General features: G+C 36.7%; 5 protein-coding genes across 7 annotated transcripts; 3 read left to right on the plus strand and 2 right to left on the minus strand.

Moving 5' to 3' along the window:
* Positions 1-482: 482 nt before the first annotated feature.
* Positions 483-5,605, minus strand: LOC110815374 (rhodanese-like domain protein). Its single transcript, XM_022043154.2, has 9 exons — positions 5,381-5,605; positions 5,090-5,251; positions 4,512-4,617; positions 4,087-4,273; positions 3,701-3,782; positions 2,659-2,741; positions 2,218-2,350; positions 1,967-2,132; positions 483-1,544 (listed from the first exon to the last, which is right to left on the minus strand). The coding sequence occupies exons 1-9, from the start codon at positions 5,555-5,557 to the stop codon at positions 793-795; spliced, it is 1,848 nt and encodes a 615-aa protein (XP_021898846.1). The 5' UTR covers positions 5,558-5,605; the 3' UTR covers positions 483-792.
* Positions 5,606-5,872: 267 nt separating this feature from the next.
* LOC110815307 (importin subunit alpha-4) lies at positions 5,873-12,021 on the plus strand. Its single transcript, XM_022043028.2, has 10 exons — positions 5,873-6,266; positions 7,960-8,056; positions 8,152-8,243; positions 8,336-8,467; positions 8,807-8,992; positions 9,147-9,310; positions 9,517-9,595; positions 10,130-10,258; positions 10,784-10,911; positions 11,344-12,021. The coding sequence occupies exons 1-10, from the start codon at positions 6,045-6,047 to the stop codon at positions 11,723-11,725; spliced, it is 1,611 nt and encodes a 536-aa protein (XP_021898720.1). The 5' UTR covers positions 5,873-6,044; the 3' UTR covers positions 11,726-12,021.
* Positions 12,022-12,586: 565 nt separating this feature from the next.
* LOC148266570 (uncharacterized) lies at positions 12,587-13,415 on the plus strand. The gene has a single exon (XM_088214772.1). The coding sequence runs from the start codon at positions 12,827-12,829 to the stop codon at positions 13,064-13,066; it is 240 nt and encodes a 79-aa protein (XP_088070898.1). The 5' UTR covers positions 12,587-12,826; the 3' UTR covers positions 13,067-13,415.
* On the plus strand, positions 13,176-18,215 carry LOC110815294 (xaa-pro aminopeptidase P). 3 transcript variants are annotated; one of them, XR_015817509.1, is made up of 4 exons: positions 13,176-13,307; positions 14,055-14,203; positions 15,135-15,279; positions 18,092-18,215. XR_015817509.1 is itself a non-coding variant. In XM_088214770.1 (3 exons), the coding sequence occupies exons 1-3, from the start codon at positions 13,220-13,222 to the stop codon at positions 15,210-15,212; spliced, it is 315 nt and encodes a 104-aa protein (XP_088070896.1). In that variant the 5' UTR covers positions 13,176-13,219; the 3' UTR covers positions 15,213-15,424. The 3 variants fall into 3 exon arrangements, 2 of the variants coding, with proteins under 2 accessions (XP_088070896.1, XP_088070897.1); XM_088214770.1 differs by lacking the exon at positions 18,092-18,215 and having other exon boundaries at positions 15,135-15,424; XM_088214771.1 differs by lacking the exons at positions 13,176-13,307; positions 18,092-18,215 and adding an exon at positions 13,609-13,709 and having other exon boundaries at positions 14,047-14,203; positions 15,135-15,424.
* Positions 18,216-19,985: 1,770 nt separating this feature from the next.
* Positions 19,986-21,167, minus strand: LOC110815418 (basic helix-loop-helix (bHLH) DNA-binding superfamily protein). The gene has a single exon (XM_022043212.2). The coding sequence runs from the start codon at positions 20,766-20,768 to the stop codon at positions 20,157-20,159; it is 612 nt and encodes a 203-aa protein (XP_021898904.2). The 5' UTR covers positions 20,769-21,167; the 3' UTR covers positions 19,986-20,156.
* Between the last annotated feature and the right edge of the window lie 2,552 nt (positions 21,168-23,719).

The raw sequence follows: 23,719 nt of genomic DNA on the forward strand, positions 1-23,719 counted from the left end.
ACAAATGCTAATTATGTTTTAGTCACTAATCAAATGATATAATCTTTTAGTTTAGTTAACAAATTAAATTATTTTATAGAAAGATAACACCCGTGATTTCCAAATTTCAAATGAGAACCACATGAAAAACAATGTAATCACCACAGAAGAGTAACAGATAATGTAGACCTTGAGAGCTCTCTCTAATATGTAAAGATGACAATCGAACAAGTTCGAAATGGACATTGCACAGCTTCAGATGGAGAATGTGTCGGGCTGCGATGGAGAGGAAGGTAGCTGCGACGGAAGAGGCAAAAGATGAAGAGGAAAGTGATTCTAGTTGAGAATGTGTTGAGTATATAAGTTTCAGAGTTTCTCTGTACACTTTCAAATTCTGTATAAATTTTATTTTTAATTTGGCAGAATTTTAAAAGGCAAACCTGAATCTATCCCGCCAATGTTTGGCAACTTTCCTGAACCAACCAAGTCTATTTCGAATTCAGTTAAAACCTGCAACGGTCTGTCAAAGACCGGAAAATTTTCATGGTTTACGGGTTTTTTGCCTTCCCTAGTTATACACTCTTTAGTTATACTTACTCTAATGTCTAAACCAAGTACAAAGAAAGTCAAAATCTCTCCTGGATATGGACATCTTCAATGTCAGTAGAAAAGAAGAGAACATGTCACTGTAACTTAACAAATAGATCGCACAGCCAGATATGGACTTGCCATATATCTGTCTTCCAATCCATGTGAAAAGTATATTGAATCTTATCTTCAGACCCAACAACACGGCAATAGTTTTGAATCACTTCAAAGAAAACGCAGAAGAAAGCTCTTAATCTCATCAATGTACGGAGATCGAGTGGGAATAATATGACCAGAGTCATGTTCAATAATCACCGAGCACTCATCTTCAAACATTGAAGCCAGCTCCCTGCTAGCCTGGTTTGCAATCTGCCTGTCCCTCCCCAGATCACTGCCAAATATATGGAGAGAAGGGCAATTGATTGATCCTTGCTCTGACCTTGATAACTTAAGAGCAAATCCAGAGCAGAGTATTGCAAATCTGAAATTTATTTCACTCTTCAGCCTTTCCTTTTCCGCACAAACCATAGCAGCCATCGCTGCTCCCTGAGAGAATCCTAAGATTCCATCAAATGGCCCTTCTTGAGAGAATACCTTCTTGAGAAATGCTAGTGACACATCAAATCCACCCGTCTGCTCCTGATATTGGAGAGGATCAAATGGACCATCAGCAACTTTCCAATCAGCTCCATTCTTTCCATCAAAATTGGGTGCTACCAACCATGCAAATTTCTTCTTGCAATTCCCAGGTGGCGGTGGAGGACTGAATTGTGATAGAGCTGATAAGTAATTAGTATCTGGCTGTGTACCGCAAGGTTGGTAGACAAATGATAACTCATGGGGTGCATCAACAAAAACAAGTTCAGCAATGTTTTTAAGTTTCTTCGCTAATGATGCAGTTCTTCCTTTAAAGCTAGAGGAGTTCTGACGAAATCCATGCAAGCACAAGATTCTTAGTTTCTTACGAGGACCACAGTCTGCAGAGCATAATTTATAACCAAGTTATGGGAGCACGAAAAGAAAATTGTAAACTCATGCCAACTTTCAAGCATTCACAACAGTAGCAATACACAGAATTCGACATTCAAAGAAGTATTTTATAGAAAACAGTAACAAATAAAATTTAATACTCTTACTTTTTGGGTTAAGAATACACTAATTCTTGGTTCCTTGTGATTAAAATGATTTGTTCTTAAAAAAACCATAAGAATAATGAAAGAAAAATATAAAAAAATAATGGAATCAGCCACTACTACTACTGGAGAAGACTCAGCATAATTATGATTATCTACTTGGTGCCTCCAAATGATGCTTCCTTTTTATCTCCAAAAGAAATCAGTATATTACTTAATTATTCAGGGAAGTAAAGTTGATCAATGACACAGATTACCGACCTTACCATGCCCCCTAGAAAGATGAAGTAAGAATTCAGGATCATAGGGATCACTTGCAACCTCAGTTTCTGGGGATGTTACTTGGGATTTACTAAGTTCAATGGATGCTTGTAGTCCTAAGCCGTTACCATGCTTCTGGCATAACTCGCAAACATAAGCAGCTCCTTCTATCTGCAGGTTCACGGTAATAAAGTCCAGAATCAATACAAACGAGATACAGAATATAATTGATGTTCAAGATAGTTCAAGTGCATACCCGACAACTGTCACAGACCAAAACAAGCATTCTACAGTGACTGCATCGGCAACGCGAAGAATAGTCATCAAAAGATGAGTGGCAAAGATGGCAGGTGCCCATAATTTTTGCATCCGAGCTACCAACTGAAATCCTACAACAAATAAACAAAACTGCAGTACTTATTTCATCCAAATTTGGAAAAGCATTCATGCCATTCCACAGTTGCCAGTCGGCTACTGGTTCTCATTCAATCATCAGAAGAAGCAAGAAAGCATTCTGATTGCAAAAGGGGATTCTAGATACTTTCAGATGCACAACTTGTTTTTGTACCCCTAAGGAAAGAGTTGTCGACCTTTTCAGGAGTTCAAGTCAATTAACCAGGCCCATAAAACCGGTTGGAAGATGACAATAAAAGCAAAAATCCTACAAGTTTTGTGTTGAGAAAATAACAGAACGTACCGATGATCAAAAACAAAGTTCTTTCCTTTGAAGAAACCCCCATCAGGATATTGTTCCAAATATCTCTGTATTCCGCCAAATAGCTGCACCAAAGGCAACATTGCAATGACGTTATAATTATCTCAGCTAGAAGCTCCATTTTTTAGAAGAAAAAGGTACAAGCTACATCAAGAAAGCACCAAATTTTTCATAAATTTATTTCCTTTCAAACCCCATACAACAACCTCCTGCCACCAATCTTTTAGATTGTTTGAGAAATCAGGGTGTTTTCCTTTCTTTCTTTCTCTTTTTTTTTTTGAGAAGGAAACATCAGGGTATTGCCTCCACATATTTTCAGAATAAAAAGGCATAGGACACCAATTCACATGCTGAGAATCAATGACATCAGGAAATAGTCTGAGACAAGGTGCAGGAGAACCTCTTGCACCAGATTGGAAATGTATCTTTCCATCAACCAGAGATCAACAATCAATCAACGCAAAGGAATAAAATTCCTCCCTATCAACCAACCATGTAAACTTGGTGCTCACAAGAGGAAGACCCTGCAACTTGCAATCATGAATAATCTCATAGAAATACCTCCTGTTAGTGATAGTTCTAGAACCTCTGAACCTCTCATAAAGGACTTATAAGTATTGGAATCTCCCATGATACACCAAAGCGGATTACACAAGCTTGAGAGATAGGAAAGTTCCTCCCAGAAGAAGGATTATTCGGATCATTATAAACATTAACCTCTCTTTCCCTATCACATCAAGCAACACCAACAGAGAGAACACTCCCTCAATTGTATCAATCCAATTAGCATATCTAGTGTCCCAAACAACTAACAAAACCCATGAGACCCTACAAGAAGGAATCACCACCGAATCCTTAAATCTCGAGTCCCTATATTATTCATGAATTCCGTTTGGTTATCAGAGTACGGAACCATAAATCTCTAACTCTAATAAAAGGTGAATCTCGTCAGGAAGCTTGGTTGAGCAGAGCCAAAATATCAAAGCATGAGTTAACAATTTCATAAGTTGCATCAAGAGCTTACTTGAAACACATTCTCAAAGCCAGCACCTTTTGATCTAATATAAGCTGATGCCATCTCGCATCGGATTCCTCCAGTACAGTACCTGTACAGAAAGCTGAAGTTTAGATCTAAAATGCCAAGATGGAATGTGCACATCTGAGCCTGGCTTTGAATGAACCAGACAATGTTTTCAACCAAAAAATTAAAAATTATTCTTGATGCACCAATTAAATAGAAACTGTGAGATGAGAAAGCAGTTAAAAAGGAAAAGATGGATAAGAAAACATATACTCACAAGAAGTTGATAATAAAACATTAACAGCAACAAATCTTTTGAGAAGCACTTTGGAACACATAATTTAGATAATAAAAGTTGAACAGAAATAAAGATTCGGAGAAGTATGTACATAAGAACACGTTTTCCTCGCAGTCTCTCTGTATTGTTGTCTATCCAGGAAGGCAGATCACTGTATTGCCGGATTCCCGGATCCAGCGTTTCCACACTTGGCATTTGGAACTTCCCAATTCTTGTCTCATATAAGTTCCTTGCATCCAACAGAACAAGTCTCTCGCTTTCAGTTGAACCATCTAATGCTGGAAAGTGTCCTCAGAACCATAAACAGAATAAGTGGCTACCTTATTTCAAGTCCCATATTACCATCTTATATGGCAAAATATCAAAGATTAGCTGGAAAAAGCAAATCCAGAACATACATAATTTCTGAAGTTGAAAACATTTCGGTAAAATCAAATGTAATGAGCATAACAAACATGCCTCAGTAAGGAAAAAGAAAGTCGCGAACAAAACATTATTACTGGTAAATATTCTTACCAGCACTCTGAAGAACAGTATGAAACTCAGCAGCAGACAGATGCCTTCCCGCAATAGAAATTTCAGGTGATTTTAGCAAAGGATGAGAGCTAAAAGTAACGAGCTCCTGATAATAGACAGTGTTATCTCGTGAGTAAGATAGGAAATGCCACCATAGAACTAGACTTTACATACAACGGAAAAATATGTCCCTTTACTAGACCAGATACCACATAGATTTATGGTTGCGGAATTCAGCAAGCAACAGTATTGTTTTATGCCGAGAGCAAGCAAACTTCCATGGTAGTTTTGGTGCCGGTTACAATTGGCTTTTTTTTTTTTTAATCCATGGTTTTCAGGCTTGCAATTCGCTCTATGATTGCAAGCATATGGCCATTTCCTTATCAGACTCTCCAGAACATTCAAGGAAATAGTAGAAGTAATTTCCACAATCATTTTAAAATCCTCAAGTGGACCATAAAAATCCCTCAAATAAAAGACAAAATCCATAAAAAAAAAAAAAAATAAACTATAAAACCAACTAATTTTGTTTTAGGAGGCTCAATCAAGTTTCGTCAAAAGATAGCAACTGCTACAACCTTGACAACTCGAATGGACAGAGAAGTGAACCCACATTCCTGGGCAACCTTGTCGTTCAATGGGTGATGACAGGTTGCAAGCTTGAAGTCGGTCCCTTCAAATAAGCGATTCAACTTCACTGCAGCCATGTGCTCCTCCAGTGAGGATAACTTCCCACCGACCTGATCAAACCCAACAGTATCCAACCAATAACGAAATAGCAAAGAATAACGAAAAATGCATTTCCCAACGATTTACGTAGACAGCAAATGAGAATAAGGTGAAGAAAACGAGGAGGGATGAAAGCTTACAGTGACGTTGACGCCGTAAGGGGAGAGTCGGACTCGGCCAAGCAGCTTCAATGAGTTGCAATTCGATTCGTAGAAGGAACGGAGGTCGTCAAGATCGGGGATTGATGCGTACCTGTAGTACAGCAAGACACCGTATCGCGCTTGCTCCTGGTTTCTCTGGCGGTCGTCATCTGACATCGTCTTTCAGTGGCTAGGTTTCACAAGACAGGTTACAGGCTTTAAAGGCCCGGATGTAAATTAAGTGAATTTAAAAATATTTGTAAAATTAATCAAAACATAATATAAAAAAAATATATATATTAATATTAACTGAAATTATGGTTCATTATTAAATGCTAAGAAAAAATATTACTTTTTAATAATATATCATACTCTTAACCCGCCCCGCCCGCCCGACCCGACCCGATCAGAGAACCGCAAGTTCAAAAACTTGGGAGCTGATCCAAAAAGCCCAAACCCGCCTTCGGTATGCTACCCACTTCTACATCTGAATTGCTCCCTACTATAAATACATATTGCTGCATATACCCCCGATCTCTCTTCTCTCTCTCTGTGTCATTTCTACAAACACACGCAACAAAAGGCTCGATCCCTGCGCACAGAGAGAGCCCCGGGAGCTAAAGAATAGAAGCGAAGGAGAAGAGCTCGAAGAAAGAGTGCGAGAATGTCGCTGCGTCCCAATACGCGAACAGAGGTCAGGAAGAAGGCCTACAAGACTGGTGTGGACGCGGAGGAGGCGCGTAGGAGGAGAGAGGACAATCTCGTCGAGATCAGGAAGAATAAGCGCGAGGACAATTTACTTAAGAAGCGCAGAGAAGGACTCTTGCTCCAGTCTCAGCAGCAGCCTATCGATGCCTCCCAAAATGCTGCCGCTGTTGATAAGAAGGTACTTGTTTTAGACAAACCGCCTTTCTCTTCTCTCCGCATATTAGGTTTTGGGTTTTGTTTACCCAGTGATCTTTGTTTGGCGGTGATTAAATGTGATATATTTTAAGTTGGAATTATAATTTCATTGGATCTTAACCTTACGTGCTTGTTATGCTCGCCCAGTTTTCTTCAAGTTTCGACGATTCTTCATTTTTTCTTATTGTATGCCAATTTACTAGAATTAGCAGTTGAAACTTGATGTTTTTCGTTCAGGCTTAAAGGGGTTGCTTGATGCCCCTCGATACTCTTTGATATTGGCAACAGGGTATTTTTCCCCTTCCTATAGTGGTTCTTGGTTTGTTAGTTGTTTTCTCGATGGTTAGAACCCGAGAAATTAAGTAGGAATTTATTGTTTTAATTATTTGGGCTCTTATTTTAGTTGATCTAATTGTTCTGTAAATAAAAATATGTTATCTTCCCAGATTAGAGAATAATAAGTCTTGCTGATGGGCTTAGAGGTTCATGTTGTCAATACTGGGAAACGGATGTTTATTCTGCCCTGTTACCTTTTTTTTTGTCTCTTGATATTTACTTATTGTTAATGTGCTTATTTTGGATTCTGTTTGGTCGATATGAAATAATCTAAGTAAAGCTAGTAGCTAGTCAACTTTTGGACATTAGAGTATTCATTCTGTGATACATGAAGATCTTATATCTACAGGACTAATTTGTTTATTCTAGCATCTCAAGAATTTATGGCGAAGAGAGGACAGGACGCCCTGCTGGCTCTATGCTTATCAAAATGAGTAGTTATGCTGCCTGCTTACCCGTTAACCTTAATTTTGATTTATTGCTTAGTTAATGGTTCTGTTTGTGTATGGGAATAGATTTGAAATTTGAAATTTTTTTTTGGGATTCTTTAAATTAGGTTTATTCTAATTACTTGGGCTAGATAAGGCAATGCATTTTAATTGAAGTTTATTAGAGCAAACAATGCTTATAGAAGAGAAGAAGAATTTTGCTGTTATTCAAGCAATTGCTTGATGCTTCCTAGAATGCTGCTGGTAGTGATAGCGGTGCTTCTGTTGACCTTTCTGTGTTTTTTATTCTTGAGCATCAACCTATCGGAAATTTTTTAGTTGTTTAGGTGCTGCGGACATTTATGAAGAGAAGTGGTATTCTGAGTTAGAGGCACTGGATTCATTGTTTTTTCAGAGTTGAAACTTGGAGAAACAACTGCCAAAGTGCAATCACTCAATCATGTGATGACCACTTGGTATAGTTGATTACTTTTCATTTCAAGTTTAGTAATTCAGAGGAAGACCCATAATATCCTCGAAAATGGTGCTCTGAATTGAATAGATACCTTCCTCTTTTCTTGATTTCCCCTCTCCCCTTAGTTCTGAAACAACTATGGACATTGGTGGATCAGTTGTTGGTTGTGTTCTCTTTGGTTGATAAAACAATAGTTCTATTTTTTTTCCGAGGAAATTGTTATTTTGATAGCAAATGAATGATAAAAATTTGATTTTCCCTCACTTTTTAGAAACAGCAGTCTTCTCATGAAGATTTTAAAAGAAATGGTAGCTACCATTGCTATGTATTTCTATAATCATTAAATTTTCATTTTTCTGTATAACATCTGTTGATATGTGGTGCTATATGATAGTATTTATAGAGTTCATGGTTTACATATTCATGTTGTCTAACAGTTGGAAAGTATTCCTCTGATGGTGCAAGGAGTGTGGTCTGATGATCCTCCACTACAGTTAGAAGCTACTACTCAATTTAGAAAGCTATTATCCATTGGTACGAATGTCTCTCTCCTTCCTATAGTGTATACTTTTTCTTTAAGATTATAACTCTTCTTACATCAGTTAATTTTTGGGCTGCATGATTTGTAGAGCGCAGCCCTCCAATTGATGAAGTAATTAAGGCTGGTGTTGTTCCAAGGTTTGTGGAGTTTCTTGGGAGGCATGATCTTCCCCAGCTACAAGTATGGATTACATTTCCTCTACTTCCTTACAAGAGAAATTTGAGTTGTTAGAACTTGTTCGAAATAACGATTAAATTTTCCTTCAAATGCAGTTTGAAGCTGCTTGGGCATTGACTAATGTTGCTTCTGGAACATCTGAGCACACAAGAGTTGTGATTGATCATGGTGCTGTTCCTATGTTTGTGCAGCTTCTTAGCTCTGCTAGTGATGATGTTAGAGAGCAGGTGGTTTATTATTAAACCAATTTGCATACCTCCTTTCTATATTTCACGAATGACTGGCCGCTCATTTTTTAACTTGTTTCTAAGTTTTTATTTGAGAAATGATGACTCTCTTTTGAGTTATTTTTGAGCTTTAGCGAGTTACTAGCTTGACATTCTGCGGATAAGCATAAGCTATAATATTTTATACAACTATTTTTGTTTATTTTTAACCACTATTTTTTAATTATTCCTATTTAAACTACTCCTGGTACTTAATAAATCTGCTCTTTGGCTTGTTTTATTGAGGTTTTTACTCCCTGTTTGATATATTTTGTCATCCTCTTTTTTTCCCCTTTTCAGGCGGTATGGGCTTTAGGAAATGTTGCTGGTGATTCCCCCAGTTGTAGGGATCTTGTTCTTGGTCATGGTGCTCTCATGCCATTATTAGCTCAGTTGAACGAACGCTCAAAACTATCGATGCTGAGGAATGCTACATGGACCCTTTCAAACTTTTGTCGTGGCAAGCCACCGACACCATTTGAGCAGGTGGAATGGTTTGTGTTGATTTGTTTTAATCATACAAAATAAAGTTTAAGATGCAATATTGGGTGTTTCATATAGATTGGTCAAATGTGAAGCCTGGTGAAGCCTGTTAGTTGATTAGTTTTCTGCTAATATTAATTGTTTTTCTGTTCTCCAGGTGAAGCCTGCATTGCCTATTCTCCAGCAACTTATTCACTTGAATGATGAAGAAGTTCTAACGGATGCTTGCTGGGCTCTTTCTTATCTTTCTGATGGTCCGAATGACAAAATTCAAGCTGTAATTGAAGCAGGTGTCTGTCCACGACTTGTTGAGCTTCTAGGGTAAATTCTTATTTCTCTTCACCTAATTTTCAAGCATGTAACTGACCTTCCGCAAATAATTTTCTTTTGTGATATGGCCTCCATTTGGAACATGTGCAAATTTGTTTCTTCCTCTTCCCTTTATAGTTTCCCTCTTTGTGCATGTGTTATGTTATTTATTAATTTTCTTAAATGTACTGTGAACTGACTAAAATTATTTCTGCAAGTCATCCTTCCCCAACGGTTCTTATTCCTGCCCTCCGAACTGTTGGAAACATTGTTACTGGTGATGATGCTCAGACTCAGGTATTAGTTAATTGCTTAATTGGTGGCTATCATCATTTCGTGTTTTGTATTGGGAATCTATTTAATTTATTTTTTTCAATTGCTTTTGACTCATTTTAGTGAAGTCTTGTTTCAACCATTGCAGGTCAGATGACAAAAATTTCAAATTAATAATTGTATTATTTTAATGAAACATGAAATACCTTTCGGAATATGTTTCTGTTGCTTTGCATGACCATTTGAAGGCAAAAATGGAACATGTTTGTCATCAATAACCATGTAGCTGACCTTGCATGTGCGGATTCTCGTTAATGTAGCGTTGAAGCGACCTTTAAATTGGCCCAAGTTTTTCCCATTATGATATGGTTAACTCATAAAAGTACCTGAACCTATTATTTGGCCAACTAGTTGTTTGTTCAACTGTGTTTCAATGAATTGAACCATGGTTTCTTTCATTGTAATTTCTATATTATTCAGTTGACGGTATATACATCTATGTACTTCTCTCTCTCATTATTTGGGTCCCAGCTAAGTGACTTAGTCAATGTGTTTCAGTTTGTAATTGAAAATGGAGTGCTCCCATATCTCCATCAACTGCTCACACAAAATTACAAGAAAAGCATCAAGAAAGAAGCTTGTTGGACAATCTCAAATATCACTGCGGGGAATAGAACCCAGATACAGGTATTTTTGGAAGTTTACTTTCCTCTTTTTTTTGCTGGAGCTTATGTATGTGCTGCTTCAAATAGAGTCCCAACTGTTCAAGTGGCATTTCACTTATCTGTTTTATGATACTAGAATTGCTTGTTTGATGTATTGGTTTGATGGATGTCATATGATCAAAGAAATAAGTGGCAGACTAGATACAGTGAAGTCTTTCAACTGACATAGATTCCTCTGGAAGTGTTGTGCTCAATTATTTTTCCTCAAAAAACTGATAACTGCTTAGATTCATGTTCTTGGTTGCTTATTATACTGACGCTTGACAGGGGAACTAATTTCCTGACAAGCGTGAAGTGTGTTTGAAATGGTAAGCGGACAATTTTGAAAGTGTACCAGCTGTAAATAGCTGATTTATCTCTTGTGGTACTGATGAATTCGTTACTATTTTGCATCTTGCAAACAGGCAATCTCAAAATTGATTTAGATCTTGCTGATTTTAACTTGGAAGTGTTGGTTTACGATAATGACTACATATCTGTGACACAGGCTGTTATTGAGGCCAACATCATCCTTCCTCTTGTACACCTTCTCCAACATGCAGAGTTTGACATCAAGAAGGAAGCTGCATGGGCTGTCTCAAATGCCACCTCTGGAGGAACTCATGAGCAGATTCAGTATGTGTTTTTGCTCTTCTGTTTTATTTTGCCATTCTGCTTTTCGTTTTTTTCCCTCCACATATGCGTCTTTAGGAAAACAATGCCATCAAGCTTGTTCGTGCACTAGCATATGAAGATTTGTATGTTGATCTGGGCAGGTGTCTTTTTTATTTGGTGAGGCTTAGTGCCCTTTTCTTTGCCACCTTCTTTATCAACAATAAGATTCATCACAAATTCCGGATTGAAATTTTTACTCATTGGATTGGAATTTCACGAAAGACTATTAAATGGCTAGTTGTTGAGGTGACAGGATAAAAACTATTTTCAGCAGGCCCATACATGGATTGCCTTGATGGGTAACCGTGGCCATTTAACTTCATTGTGTCAATGAGCTTATTCCAAACGCTTGTGGGTAAATGCTGGAATTGACATGAATCCATGTTGTTGCAGATTCCTGACTAGCCAAGGTTGCATCAAACCGTTGTGCGATCTTCTAGTCTGTCCTGACCCAAGGATTGTGACAGTGTGCCTTGAGGGCTTGGAGAACATTTTGAAGGTTGGTGAGGCTGACAAAGAGATGGGAATGAATGGTGGAGTTAATCTCTATGCACAAATGATTGAGGAATGCGATGGTTTGGATAAGATTGAGAATTTGCAAACCCATGATAATAATGAGATTTATGAGAAGGCTGTGAAGATTTTGGAAAGATTCTGGGCTGAAGAAGAGGAGGTAGACCAGAATCTTCCAGATGGTGCCAGCGAAAACCAGCAGGTATTCAACTTTGGAAACAACCAGCCCAATGCCCCCCCTGGTGGCTTCAGATTTGGCTAAAAGCATGAGCTGATAGATGTGTGAGTTTGGTTTTTTATATATTTTTAGGTGTCATTGCTTCCCCACATGAAAAAGTATACATTTTATCTTTTGCCAAAGGGTCAGGGTTTTTGGTCTGGCACAAGGCTTCTCTTTGTCAGTTGGATTTTTCCTCCTAGAATCTTAAATTGCTTTAAGACTTAATGATTTGGATCTCCGTTGTTTTGGTCTGTATTTCACAGAAGAAACTTGAGTTTGTGATTGCCAAAAGTTAGTGTTTGAACTTACAATTTTAGGACAAATCTTCTACAGTTTAATGTTTTGACCAGTCATACTTTTTTTTTATTACAAAAGCAAATGAATTGGGTAATTTTTTTTTCGTGAATTTAAAAAATAAATACTTTTATATTATATAAAGTCATCGAATTTACGTTTTTAATAAATTTTAAAAATATCATCTAATTTGATTATCTTAGGTCTAACAATATATTAAAAAGTTTAAGTAATTTACTATTATTAATTTATAATATATTCTGTAATTTTTAAGTAGCTTATGAAATTTTATACCATTTAATTCAATTCTAAGTATTTAGTCACAAGCTGGCTTTTTTTAATCAAATTTCTCCCAAACAAAATTTTATTAAATAAGACAAAACAATTATTTTCAAAATTCAAAAAATATAAAAATACGATTTCCCTCCAGCGGGCAAACATTTTCAAATTTCAGATTTAATTTTTGTCTTGATGGTTTTAAATGGACAACAATTCATCAGAGCCGTCCATTCTGGTCCCACATAACCCCTCAATCACTTCGAGACTTCCGCCTTCTTCACGTGTGGCACACTACGCACCCCACCATCTCATATCTGCCACTGCCACTTTGTCTCTGTTAACAGCTAAATTTCTTACTTAAAACAGTTGACACTCAACATCTAACCCTCCATCACAAGCCTGCCGATTAATAATCGACGGTCCTGAAACCAACTTCGAGAATGTAGGTTCATCCTGTTCGGCTACACTCGGGTCTACCTGACCAAATCCTCGCTCTATAAAAACCCCACCACTTTCTTCTTTCAGAGCAGGCTAATTAGTAGAGAGAGAGAGGACGGAGGTTTGAGTCTAATGGCGCTCCGGTGGTCGTCTGCTTTCATGTCGTACACATCGGGATTCGCGTGGAGGTGGCTCCCGCGAACGGGATTCACGGAGTGGAATCCGGGAAGGTACTTACGGTGGTGGCCAGAGTCGAACGTCTTGTCGATGGTGGTAGACGACGTCATGTGGCGTGTGGTCACGGCATTCGAGTCCGTGGCCCTCGTCTCCATGCTCTGTTTCTTCTTCCTCTTCTGCGGCTGCACTGTCTGAAAATGTATTGTTTGTATCCATACATTTGCAGATTATACGCTGTGCGTAGATAGTGCGTTTTCGTGTCTCTACGTACGCGCGTGCGCAAATGTGGAAGGACGGTGAGGTCATTCTGGCAGGGTTATCGTAATCTGAGTTGCGGCGGAGAAATCAATGCTGCCGGCTAAGATTAGAACAGTTGAGGGATGGGAACGGGACGAGGTTCGCTGCGAATTCTGGAATTGCTCTTTCACTTTTCTATGTAATGATCTCTTGTATCCATTTATTTGATCTCCATGTAGTGATGACAGGAATAGAGTGTTGTCTTTTTTGAAGAGCAAAAAAAAAAAAGTTGATTATGACTTCTTAATTTTTGAAATACAAATTAACATGTTGTGGTAAAAACTAAACTACTGTTTGCTTTAGTAGTAATATATGGTTGAGCTTGGAAAACACGATTGGTGAAACAGTGTAGTTTAACTCTTACCATCCACTCCCATCTATGCTCTCCTCCTCCGTTCTTCCAAACAGAGTTCAAATTTCACGGGCGATTGTTTTTCAGAGCGACAATGGCGTGGAGGCAAATCATACGCCAAGCTAGGAAGACAATAATGCAACCGAATTCTTCTCCTTTGTTGTCTAGATTCTACTCCAAATCCACTCCATATATTGACTTGTATGTTTAGGTGTTTATAGTCTGAAGGTAAGTTTGTTTTGTGATTTGTGCTTTAGTTTCTATTTGGGTTGCTGAGAAGGTCAATAAAAGCCTGGAAAGAAGTTGTAGTCTTTTTTTATCTGTCGATTTTTGTTTTTAATGCGAAAATGCTGAATTAGTCCGCTAAATTTCTTACATTGCTCATTCCTTGATTGAGGCTTTGCTCTCTTTTCCCAAAATGATAGTTTCATGGATGCTGCTCTCACGTTTTTGGTACCTTCGCTTAGTAACTACAAGAGATTCATAATTTTTCTAATCTGGATACTGAGGCATTGATAGTTCCCACTGTTGCAGTGAAAGTAGGAATTCCAGAGTTTTTTAGTGGAACAGGGAAAGGGGTTGAAACCCTTGTGCCCAAGCTTGAATCTGAGATCGGTGACCTTCAGAAACTGCTCGTCACTCGGACTCTTAAGCTCAAGAAACTGGGCATCCCTTGCAAACATGTAACTGTTTCCCTTTCTTCAAAGTAGAATCTTTCATTATCTATGTGTGCATGTGATTATATATATCAATGAGTTCATGGTTGCTACTTGTATCTAACCATTCTTTCCTGCCCTTCCTTGAAAGTACCTCAAAGATGTTTGTTATTGGCAGTTTGTTCGTCCTAATTCTGGAAGTGTTTTACAAATAACTCTGCCATAGTGCTTACAAGTGTTGCATTTGACCTGATAGTGCTCCCATTTTGTGTCCTAGTCTTTTAACATTTTTCACGTTTACTCACCGAATTACTTGGCTACCTAAAATTAATATTGTCAATTCTTCATTGCATGTTGGTTGCTATAAAATTAGTTCACACTTACAATGGTGGGAAAAGCAAATGATTTAAATGGTTATGCTGCTCATGTTGATTGGATCCCTAATAATCAAGAAAGAAGTGAACTTCCCCAGTTTATTCTAATGGATATGGTTGAATTTTGATTTCCAAATGGGTGGGTAAACTGGTTGCTTCTTTAAGCCTGTAGGTTGTAATGGAAGTTTCCTGCCTGTACCTCATGTTCTACTTTCTGATACATTAGAGAAATTAATTATATTTAGCATGGGGAAAACTTATACTATATCGTGCAAGTCTAGGATGATTAGACTTGCTGATGCAGTAGCTAATTCTCTCGAAACGGCGAAATCCTAGAGCAGATTGTACAGGATTAATTGGTCTTATATGTATTTTGACTTTTAACTATGTTCTCCTTCATGTGGTATCAGCTGCACGGATTAAAATTTTCTAAAGTATCCCTGATTCCTTTGGGGAATCAGATTTATTATTTGGTAGCCAAGCTTATGGGCACAAATTTTCCTCCCATCTTGTGGTTATCTAGATTAGTGATTCTTTCGGACCTTATATTTTACCTGTTATAACTTCTAGCTTCGATTTTGCAGAGGAAACTTATATTGAAATACACCCACAAATATAGGCTTGGACTTTGGAGGCCTAGAGCTGACTCTGTGAAAGCCTGATTAAGTCCTATCTCATGTGTGGTCTCCTGAGAACTATTATGTTGCTGCATAGGTGTACTGGAAACAGGTGACATTCACAGAGTTGTGCTTTCTAAGTAATATTATAATCTTCTATCATCCTAGGAAATCAATGAAAAAGTTCATATTTTTTTTGTTGATATATGTGCCAAGGAAATTTGCTTGAGAATTTAATTAATTCTTGTTTGGTACTATCTTGATATGCCTTTGTTATGTTCCTAGATTAGATTCTTGTTACCGGGCGATTCTTTAAAATTTCCGGTTCCAGAATCTGCTTCTTTTTCTTATTGCGATTTTTTAAACGATCTATTTTGTAAAAATATATTAAAAGGACCTGTTACCTTGGATCTCGTTAAAAAAAGTTCTAATTTTATAGTTTAAAATAATATTCTGATTTGTTTTTATTAATAGCAAATATATCCTATTATATAGAAATTATAATTTTTATTTAGCAATTTTAATCTAATTAGAAATTTAAATCTAATTAAACATATTCTATTAAAATATTAAAAATCTTGTATCATTTAAGAATTTAATATTAATAAGAAATCAATATGCCATTTAAAAATTTAATATTAATTAAGAATTTATATTTATTATTTAAAAATCTAATACTAATTTAGATTCTTTATTTAATTGAACTTCAACCTCTTATTTAAACTCTATATATTGGTCCATGACAGCCTTCTTTCATAGATTGCGTATGCCCATACATGCTTACAACTTCAAGATTATCCGTCAGTGAAGTGAATGATCTCTATGAAATATATATTTGCATGGTTAGAGATATATATAACTAATTTATGCGATGGAGGTCTAGGATGTTGTTAGGGTTTGCCTGTAGATTGCCTTCACCAACCCAGATAATATTTTCGTCAGATATTTGTGTGTTTGTGCTCTTGAATTCTTATTCTGACCTTTCAGCGGTTCAGTTTATTGGAGGATATAATAACTACTTGTTTCCTTTTACCCTTTTTCGTCCAAAGATTTGTATGAGGTTAGAGAACTTGGGATTAGAGACCCTCACCCGCCAAATATTGTTGGTAGGGGGAAGCCACATAGGGGCTTTCCCCGACTGTTGCTCTGTTGTTTGAAGTTATTTGTGGAACGTCAAGATGGTAGTACAGGCTTAACCCAATTCAGACGTCAATCCTTTTGCATTTAGACTCATAATGCTTTCTAAGCTTAGGAAGGCTTGATTTCCCATGTTGCCAGAGTATGTTTGTTGTGCAGCCAAGAATTTCTTTAAAGTTATAGGCATGTTTTTGAAGCTGCCATGGGTATGAAAATAATGCCATATTATTTTGTATATGAGGAACTGTGGCTACCTCACGAACTGAAGCAAAGCAGCTGGATTACCTGGGTCCTATTATTATTGCGGAGTTGGAATTAGATATCTGCCAATTGTTTAAACAACCAAAATTACACTCTCCTTTTTACATGCATCTAAAAAAAATGAAAACTTATTGTGGGTTTTCTACCTAGAAAGAGAATCTGTAGTCTATGAGCATCGCATTCAATCATCCTCGTCTCTGTTGGTGTTTTGTGGAGTGTTTCTTTAGCTTTGCATTCAAATTTGAGGCTCTCTCATTGCTATGAAATAGATTGGTGTTGGTTTTTACTTTGGGGTTAGATCGTCTGGTGTTTTCTCGATAGTTTCTTTAGCGGCTTTAGAAAGGAATTGAACAACAATCTGGAATTGAGTCTTTCCATCTTGATGGGGAGTTATGTTATGATTTTCTAGTAGTATTTCTTTTTAGTAAGAAAATTAAACTACATGTGGTGAGCAGTATGAATGAAAAGAGAGAGATAGTTATGGCTGTGATGAGGGCAAGTCCTATAGATGAAAGGGGATGTCCCTCAGGCAAAATGGCACATTCAAGGAGGGTCCTCATTCAATGAAACGCACGTGTGATGATATAGGGTAAACCACACCTCAATTATTAGGGACACCAACCCTATTTGCCACACTGATTATTTCTTCTTTTTTTTTTTTTCTGAAGAAAGAAATTAAATTGGCTGAAAGAATATGCTGGTATTGTTAAATACAATCATGGAACATTGGCTGCAAGTATCATACTGGTGCCACATGGCACCGGCCTGTCAGAATCAGGTACCACTAGGAAAGTGACAAGTGGCTATGCACGCCACGACACCTGTTGAAGCCTAACAGGTCAGAGAGAGAGAGAGAGAGAGAGAGAGAGAGGCAGATGGTGAAATTTCTCTGCCCACCTGACTTGTCTACTCTCTCCCTCCTTGGAAGTTTATATGTGAATGAATTATATATGAGCCAAATTAGCATGTCTTTACTTGTTTGCACACACATGTATATACATACACATGCATATCATAATTTTGCAGCAATGTAACGCATAAAAGATAGCTTATTATATACATTCCTTTTTTTTTTTTTTTAAAGGTAATTATATACAAACTTTGCTTTGCAAAAGCCTTCATGTCTCACATGGCTGCCAGGGACTGTCACATCAACATATATATATATATATATATATATTAACCTTACAAGAATTTCAACCCTACCAACATTTTAATTTTGCCTACCTAATCATCTTCAATGCTTTCTGAAAATCAATATGCTAAATTACATACACGTGAAACTGAAATTTTTGGCTTCCTACACTTTCATTATTATTCCATTTTCCTACCAAATATCTTATCAATAAAATTTTAAATTATTAAACTTTTTATTCAGTGTATAAAATTTAGTCAGTTTATATATAACTAAACCAGTTTTTATTCGTATTGTAAATTCCATAACAATAACTCTGCATTCGTGGTTTTTGAAAGTGAAGCAGAAGACATGGGAGCTGATTGCATTGATTAATTTTGTTCGTGTGCAGGTTAGGAATCCAGAGAGACAAGAAATGGTTACTGAAGAGGTATGTATGTATGTATGTATGTATGTATGATATGTATGTATGTATGACAATAAAAATGAATGCCAAATTTAATTCTGGAATTCAATTTGACAGTGGGTATTGGTGGGGGATTTTAATACTCTAGCTTTGCCATTACAATTTAAAAACTCACAGCCATACCAATGTGAAATTGCCCATTTATGTAGGATTTATAACATACATCCATGTGGGGTATTATTTATACAGTTACTAAATGAAACCCTGCATACATACATACACACACATGATCATGCCATTAAGACATTAAACATGATTTTTACTGTACTTAATTATTAAAGACTGCAGAACATATGAACCATGTGAAAAATGCAGGTAGACAAATATTAGCTTATCAATCACAATCGCCATATACATATATATATATATATATGTATGTGTAAATATGCACACCCTAATTTTTTTTAAAAAAAAAAAAACTATAAGCATGAGATGAAAATAAACTAAATTAATAAATTATCTTTAGCTACCACAGTGTTTAGATGTCATCTAAATGATTTGCTTTTGGTGGCATGTGAATCCCTTGTCAAATATATTCCCATTTTTGTAATCTTGGGTACATCTGAATCAATTTTTAATTTTCTTACTTCGCAATATATATAATATAATATATATGTTTATATAGGACATATATATATGTATATAAATCACATCAACAAAAGACATTGAAGGTAGCCAAGATTTATTCTTGTGTTTTAGTAGTTTTCAGGGTTTGTTTGTCATGCGGTGGGGTCGGCTTGCTTCTAATCTCATTTACCCAATTCTCACCTAAATTCCACATTACATATCTATATATATATATATATATATAGATACATAATTCAGTATTTCCCGAGAAATCCAAATGAATTAACTATTATATTTTATACAAATTTTCTTAAACGAATAATTATATTTACAGAATCTTGTGTTCGTGAAGTATCTAATGTTTATATATATATATATATATATATATATAACAAACTCATATACGTATACACACATGTAAAGGCATGGTTTATGTGTACAGACACAGCCAACAAACCAACTCGGTGGACCAAAAAAATTTGAATGTTTTTAAAGTTTTGGAAATTCCACCGTACCCCATTAATTGACACAACATTAGAAATGTTGGGTGCGCGCATCCTGTCACACCCACCCCTAACCAAACAAAAAACAAAAACACACCCTTGTAGTGTTTTTCTACACGCACGCATAGAATATGATAATAGTTTTTTTTTTTTTTTTTTTTTTTTTTTTTATAGGGCACGAATAATTATATATTTATTTGTAATATAATATTTTTTTACTCGGGTTATATTTACTTCTTTAAAAAAAAAAAAAAAAACAAAGGAATTACAAAATTGATTAGGGGGAAATGTGAAATAAAATTATTTAAAAAAAAAAATGTTACACAGAGTGGAATGAGGTTAGTTGGAGGCACATGGACGCATGTGACGAGGGATTGGGTGTTTGTATTATGGAGTGCATTAATAATAATAATAAAAAAAAATGTGGTCCAAATTTGAATAGTCGAGTCTTGTTTTCTTTTGGCACACAACAGTTCAAAAATCACATGCACGCCATTCAGGACGTGGGGGCGAGCAGGTCGGTGCCCTTCAAACCGTAGGCCCGTCCGCGCACATGTTGGGAGCCCCCCCCCCCCCCCCCCCCGCCCGCGGTGCCCATTCACCAACCCTGTTTACATACCAAATGTGTTGGTTGATTTCATTTTATTTAACCAATAATCAATCCCTTTAGTTTAAATTATTAATTAAAAATTTGGTTTCTTACCGGCATATTCTCTCTAATAAAATTAAATTATCTATCGAGCAAAAAATAAAATTAAAAACGTAAATTTAAAATTAAATAATGAATATTAAAATATATAAAAAAGCTCCAAAAAAAAAAAATGTGTACAATAAAATACAAAATAAGTAAGAAGGTAATAACAACACCTGGCGCGATTCGGCTCGGGGTTGACTTGGGACTCAACTGGACGAGTCCAAGTTTAAACTGGAGTCGGCGGCGAGCCGGTGAGGATTTCGGTGAGAGCGGTCATGGCTCGAACTTGCATCTCCAGAGCGGCTATGTAATCGGTCGCTTCCTCCAGAAGGTTGGAAAATGGCAGTTTCCTGCAGCCGGGAACCAACCGGCTCAGAACACGCACTCTATCATCCACGGCCGGCGGCCGTCGCGGTTTCGCCCTCCCCGACTCCAGTTTCCTTAATTTGCCGCCGTCGGGGACCTTCGCTCTCTTGTGCTTCCTCAGTCTAGCCCTGAGTCGACTCGCGAGGATCGCTCGACTCCACCGAGTCGTTCCCCGAGCAGAGGTGGCGAGCACGCGGTCAGCGACCTCGCGGATTCCCCTGCTCCCGGCGGAGGACCTCTGGGACGGCGGAGGTAATGAGTTGGCACGGGAAGCCCGGCGGAGGGCGTCGAGGAGGTTTGAGGAGTAGATCTGCTGTTGTCTTTGGGTTGTCCATCTGTTGGGGGTGTGGTTGCCGCGTTGAGTGGTGATCGGGCACGTTTGGTGGCGGTGATGGGTTTTCCTCCTCTTCTTACGTTGCGATTGGGGTGACGTGTCGGAATTTGATTGGAGGGTTGGCGTCGTAGAAGCCATATCAATTAGAAATATAAAAACAAATCAGACAGACGTCTTTAAATCCCCGACGAGACAAGAAGAAAGAAGAAAGAAGAAGAAGAAACGAAAATTGCCTGCGACGAACGAAACTGAATTGCGTATAGAACTTGGAAGAAGAAGGAGAGAGTCGTACGATGTGAAAGATTTTGAGGTAGAATGGAGAAGGAGGATATATAAAGAGAAGGAGAAGGAGAAGGAGAAGGAGAAGGAGAAGGAGAGGAGGGGTTAAAAGGCAATTCACGGGAAACCACGCGTCCGTTGCTGAATCACATTTATTGCGCTTTTGCCCCCTCCTTGTTTCCCAGCGACCAGCTACGCCATTACAAGTAACTTATTTATTATTAAATGGAGACGCCGGCTTCTCTCTTACGACTTTTTTTTTTACCAGTTAATCACATTTATATATATATATATAATTATCTTCATTTGTTTTGTTAATTACATACATTCAAATTCTTTGCGTATATAATTTTTCTACATTGAATTTGACAAGACAGTGATTCCTTCACAAATAAGGACATTCCTCTTTCAAACATTGACTGCCCTCTTATTCTTAGTGCGCAACTTGTCTTCCTATATATACACATACATACACCCCCCCCACCCCCCACAAAGAAGAAGCACACACACACACACACACGCACATATATATATATATGTATGTTATTGTTTTGTATTCTTACAATCAATCATGACAAATAAGCTTTTAATTAGATTCTACCCGTATCTGTGACTCTCCACCACCCACACAAACCCAATATATACACATGATTAAGATGAAATTCTTAGTTATTTAATATATATACACACACACACACACACGTGTAAATTCTATAATCAAGCACTGAAAAACGTACGTTAGAAACATGGCAACTCAATAAATTCACATTCATGCACTGAATTTATTGTTTTGAGCTTGTGTATACGTATATGTATTTTATTTATTCATGTACCAAACTTCTTCATTGAACATTCATACCCTTTTCTTTTCTTTTTTCCCCTCTCTTTGGAATTAATGCTACAAGTTTTGGTAATAGAATTATTTTTAGTAATATTTATTCAACAAAAATCAATATATTATGTCTCCTTAATCGTGTCTTAAAAGGGTGTGTGTGTGTGTTGTGTATATATATATATCATGATTATAAAGTCTTTAGAAACTGTATTTATAAATGGTTAGTTGGAAATGTAAGAAAAGGCAAGTGTTGGGTTGTGGGGCAAATGGAATTTTGTTAGTCCCTCGTGCGCACACATTAATACATTAAACCAATTTATACATTGCAAGAGCAAATTAATAGATCAAACCCTAAAATTTGATATTCATTGTAATTGATGTTTGAAAAGTATAAAGAAGAAGAGGGTATGTTGAGAAAGTATAAAGAAGAAGAGGGTATGTTGAGAAAGTGTATGTAAATATATAAGTAGGCATAAAAATGAAAATGAAATTTGGGTCTGTCTTTATTTATGTATATATATGTAGTGCGGACACACCCATAGCCTGCCTCTGTCTTTCTCCACCACTTTTTTCTTTCCTTTTCTTTTTGTTTCTTCTTCTCCCTCTTCTTGTAATATTCTTTGTCGTCTTCTTCTTTTTTTATTCGGTTTCCTTATCCTAATAAATCCCATTAACTAATATATGTACCAAGAACAATATACGTATAGCTTTAAAGTAATGTGCAAATCGTGGAAGAGTGTCTGCGATGGTTGCTAAAAACAACATGTATATGCATAATGCCCAGGGTTTTGGCATCAAGTTTACAGGATTACCATTTGCAGTATCATGCCCGATCACTGGAATTTACTACAAGTTGAGGATTAAAGAATTAGATAGTTAGCCGAGTTAGGAAAGTGATGGGTATGTTTATATATTTATACATATATATATGTATGTATGTATGTATGTATGTATGTATGAATGAATACATTGATGGTTTTTATAGGCTGGAAAGGGCGAAGATCTCAAGAGAATCAGATGATCCCCATTTACCAATGACATGCCAGAAAGCTTGCCTCCTTGCATGAGACAAGATTCAATGTCATCAAGGGAACTCAATCCATTAAATTTAAAATTTTAATTCCTCATACACATATCCAAGTTGGTGTACACACACACACACACACAAATATATATATATATATATATATAAACCATTTTACTTTAGATAACATCTTTTACTCTATATATATATATATTTTCACCTGTACATATAATTATATTAGACTTAATTGTAAAAATATTCCTCTACCTTCGATTCCTTTCCAATTTGTTTATGAATTTTATCAATTATTACAATCAGTTTCTTGACATTTTATCTTTTCAATATGTATATATATATATATATATATAGATATGCAGACACAGAGAGAGAGAGAGAGAGAGAGAGTAGTGTTGCCTCAAATGATGATACTTGCTTTCTCTTTTGTTCCCCTTCTTTGTTTCTTTTACTTAACCCAAAGTTTGATGTGTCTTCAATTTTGTTTCTTTATATTTCTGATTTGAAGCTTATCTTGAACAGGATACTCATTTCACTCATCTCCATGTGCTTCTCAAAATTTTCAAACCTAATCTCAATCTCACTCCAACTACTATTGCATTTTGACTGATGGGTGTGTGTAAGTTCCCTCCCAATCTTACAACAATCCTTTATTATTTTGTATCTCCACCCAACTTTCACAAGACAAAGCGTGACAAAGTTTAGAAAGATTAATGAGTCAACTTAAGTGATATAAACCTGTGGAGCCACCACTCAATATTCCTCCTTATCCCTTTTATTATCTCTTGAACTACTTCCTCTACACAAGCCAATTGGGTTTTGTTCTCCTAATTAAACTAATTGATGGAACCTCACAACTAAACCATAAGATTATTTAAACAAATAAAAACCCCTTTGGTTTCGGTGCCTGGCTCCCCCAGATGGGATTTTCAATTA

This window comes from Carica papaya, chromosome 3, assembly GCF_054855325.1.
Source record: "Carica papaya isolate Zhongbai chromosome 3, ASM5485532v1, whole genome shotgun sequence".
Taxonomy (NCBI): domain Eukaryota; kingdom Viridiplantae; phylum Streptophyta; class Magnoliopsida; order Brassicales; family Caricaceae; genus Carica; species Carica papaya.

Excerpts from the sequence above, each read along its gene's own strand:
- LOC110815418 (XM_022043212.2), bottom strand. The coding sequence starts at position 20,768 with ATGGCTTCTACGACGCCAACCCTCCAATCAAATTCCGACACGTCACCC.
- LOC148266570 (XM_088214772.1), top strand. The coding sequence starts at position 12,827 with ATGGCGCTCCGGTGGTCGTCTGCTTTCATGTCGTACACATCGGGATTC.
- LOC110815307 (XM_022043028.2), top strand. The coding sequence starts at position 6,045 with ATGTCGCTGCGTCCCAATACGCGAACAGAGGTCAGGAAGAAGGCCTAC. Across the intron at positions 6,267-7,959 it reads CTGCCGCTGTTGATAAGAAG|TTGGAAAGTATTCCTCTGAT; the intron begins GTACTTGTTTTA and ends GTTGTCTAACAG. Across the intron at positions 9,311-9,516 it reads CGACTTGTTGAGCTTCTAGG|TCATCCTTCCCCAACGGTTC; the intron begins GTAAATTCTTAT and ends TATTTCTGCAAG.
- LOC110815374 (XM_022043154.2), bottom strand. The coding sequence starts at position 5,557 with ATGTCAGATGACGACCGCCAGAGAAACCAGGAGCAAGCGCGATACGGT. Across the intron at positions 4,274-4,511 it reads TACTGTTCTTCAGAGTGCTG|CATTAGATGGTTCAACTGAA; the intron begins GTAAGAATATTT and ends GACACTTTCCAG. Across the intron at positions 2,742-3,700 it reads GCTTTGAGAATGTGTTTCAA|CTATTTGGCGGAATACAGAG; the intron begins GTAAGCTCTTGA and ends CCTTTGGTGCAG.
- LOC110815294 (XM_088214771.1), top strand. The coding sequence starts at position 13,615 with ATGGCGTGGAGGCAAATCATACGCCAAGCTAGGAAGACAATAATGCAA. Across the intron at positions 13,710-14,046 it reads TTCTACTCCAAATCCACTCC|TGTTGCAGTGAAAGTAGGAA; the intron begins ATATATTGACTT and ends GATAGTTCCCAC. Across the intron at positions 14,204-15,134 it reads TGGGCATCCCTTGCAAACAT|AGGAAACTTATATTGAAATA; the intron begins GTAACTGTTTCC and ends TCGATTTTGCAG.